General features: G+C 66.4%; 1 protein-coding gene across 1 annotated transcript in view; it reads left to right on the top strand.

Moving 5' to 3' along the window:
- N4BP3 (NEDD4 binding protein 3) overlaps window positions 1–1,169 on the top strand; it is a gene marked incomplete at both ends in the record, with an annotated part of 5,269 nt that extends 4,100 nt beyond the window's left edge. Inside the window, one exon of the mRNA XM_021705906.1 lies at window positions 1,074–1,169. Coding sequence (XP_021561581.1) covers window positions 1,074–1,169 — 96 coding nt within the window. The remainder of the gene's footprint in view (window positions 1–1,073) is intronic.
- Between the last annotated feature and the right edge of the window lie 1,387 nt (window positions 1,170–2,556).

The raw sequence follows: 2,556 nt of genomic DNA, 5'->3' as shown, positions 1-2,556 counted from the left end.
GATCGGGGGCCGGCGGGCCAGGCCAGCAGCACAGCCCCGGCCGCTCGGGCCTCCCCGATGCTGGTCGGGGTGGAGCCTGCAGCCGCGGCCCAGGGCTGGGGCGGCCGCGGAGAGGAGGGACCGGGGGCTGGGCAGGTTGCCGCGGCGGGAGCCAGGGCAGGGCCCTTCCAGCCGTGGAGCGCCCAGGCAGGGCCCAGCCCCGCACCCTGGAGGGGGTGCGGCCCAGGGAAGGTGGCCGGGGCGCCGAGAGGCCCGTGGAGTGGAAGGGCCGGTGTGCAGGCGAGAGGCTGGATCGCTGGGCCCAGGTGCTCGTCCACGGATGGGATAGGGACATCGGCCTCCCTCGAATAAAACCATGTTTTCTATGAGGAGGCCCAGGGGTGCGCTGAGCCTGAGGCCAGAGGATGGTGGAGGGTCTGGGTAGGGCCGTTGCGCAGGGCCGGGGTCGTGGGGAGGAGGTGGGCTATGCCCGTCTACACAGCTGCCGGGCATGCGTGTTGGGGAGCAGAGGCCTCTCGCTCCCTGCCCCTGCCCCTGCCCCACTTGGTTCTCAGCTGCCGTGTGGGCTGAAATTTCTTTCTTCAGCCCGGTGGATGTTTCAGGAGGAACATCAGGGAGCGCCAGGAAAACAAAAGGGAGAGCCGACCAAGACCAAGGCATTTTGGGAACACGAAATGTTCCCCTGGTAGGAAGCCTGGCCCCGGGGGCCCAGGCCCTTGCTGGGTTTGGGACCAGCCTCAGACGGCATCTGTCCTCTCCCAGAACCCACTTGCTATCTGGCTGTGGTGTGCCCCGCCCTCCATGGGTTTAGGGACCCCAGGAAGGTGCAGGATTAGGGGTGGGCGAGGACAGCGGTGGGCACAGGTCCCCATGAGCAGTGGGGCTGTGGGGCTCTTCTCAGGCAGGGGTGAAATCTGACTGGTTTGTATTTGGGAGCACTCTCTCCCAGGAGAAAGCAGCCCCCTACCAGGCTGGCAGTCCCTTCCGATCCCTGCTCTCAGCCAAGGCCAGTCCCAGCTTCTCTCCCACACCCACCCTGGCCTCTCTAGGTCTGACTTCCCTTCTGGGTCTAGGGCCCGGAGCACAGACCCCCTCGGGCAGTGCTGGCGGCATCTCCCCACATCCCGGAGAAGCTCGCCTTCTTGCTGGACTGGCGGCCTGCGCTGAGCGTCTCCTGCTTGCCGGGCCCCTGCGGGCATGGGGGCACAGGCTGGATTAGATGTGCTTCCTGCCCCAGGGGAGCCAGCACAGTCAGCTGCAGCCCTGTCCCTGCCCCAAAGGGCAGCCCGGGGAACCTCTGTGAAGTCTGCATAGAGCCCCAGGCTGCTCGCCTGGGCTGCCCTCTGGTCCTCCAGGCCACTCCTGGCAGCCCCTCAGGCCCAGCAGCGGGTCCTGGTTGTGGAGTCCAGGCGCTGGCATGTGGGTAGGGGTGTGGAGCAGGAGCTGGGGGAGCACTTTCTCAGAGCAGGAGTGGGGCGTGTGAGCCATCTGCCATGGCGATGGTGTGTTTACCTGGCAGGTGTGTGCAGAGATGGGCTGGTGGGTGTGTCCGAGGGGGTGTGTCTGGGGCGCCCGGCCTCCGAAAACCAGCTCCTGGGTGGGAGGCCGGGCAGGCTGCTTCCTGGCCCCTCCCCTGCCAGCCTCAGTTCCTCTCTGCACTGGCTAGGCTTGGATGGAGCCCGTGTCCCAGACAGACCCCTGGTCCCACCTCTGAGCTCCTGTCCTCTGTCTGAGGAGGGAAAGGGGAAGTATCCAGGTACCTGGTCTCATCTCGTAGGCCCCTCTCCTCCAGACCGAGGCCTCTGGGCCCCCAGGGCCGGCAGTCGGCTGAAGTCTGCGTCCCCCTCCCTGGTCAGGAGCTGGTCAGGCCAGGTGCCCGCACACCAACCCTGCAGACGCTTCCCCGCCCAGCAATTAGGGAGCTGGGCTGGCTGGCACAGCCAGAGGGGAGTGGGTGGGCGGTACCAAAACTTGGCAGCTGTGCCAGAAACCAAGGCCAGGCCCAGATGCAGGGGGAGGACGCGTGAGCCGAACCCGGGGCGTCTCGGAGGGAACCGGATCCCTGTTAGCTCATCCGTGCCAGACAAACCAGTTCCCGGTCCCCAAGCCGGCTGGGTGGCTCCAGGGCAGCCATCACAGGTGTCACTGTCCTGGCTACTGCCTCAGGGCAGCCCCTCCCTCCTGCCCCTGGCTGCCCTCAGGCTCTGTCTTCCCCGGTGGGCCCCCTCCCCCAGCAGACTAGGTCTGTCCAGAATGAGGCTGCCTCCCCATGTGGCCCTCCCTGCCTCCTGTCTCCGCCCAGTGTCGTCCCTTCCAGCAACTCGCTGGGCCCCTTTGCCTGTCACTTGAGGCTTCTGACACTGGGCTCTTGGGTCACTGGTGGTGCCCCCTTCCCACCTGGCAGCCCTTGTAGCTCTCTGGTCCCTCATCCTCCAGTCCGAGCCCCCCAGGCGCTCAGCCCACGGTCCTCAGGAAGCCTCCCTGAGCCCCCCCACGTCACCATCAGCTGTGGCCCTGCTGGCTTGCCTGGTCGCCTTTTTTTTTTTTTTTTTTTTT

The sequence above is a fragment of the Carlito syrichta genome, unplaced genomic scaffold (genome assembly GCF_000164805.1).
Source record: "Carlito syrichta isolate Samal-C Ts95f unplaced genomic scaffold, Tarsius_syrichta-2.0.1 Scaffold115583, whole genome shotgun sequence".
Classification (NCBI taxonomy): domain Eukaryota; kingdom Metazoa; phylum Chordata; class Mammalia; order Primates; family Tarsiidae; genus Carlito; species Carlito syrichta.
The sequence above is the reverse complement of the archived record's forward strand: the minus strand, read 5'-3'. Positions and strand labels throughout refer to the sequence as shown.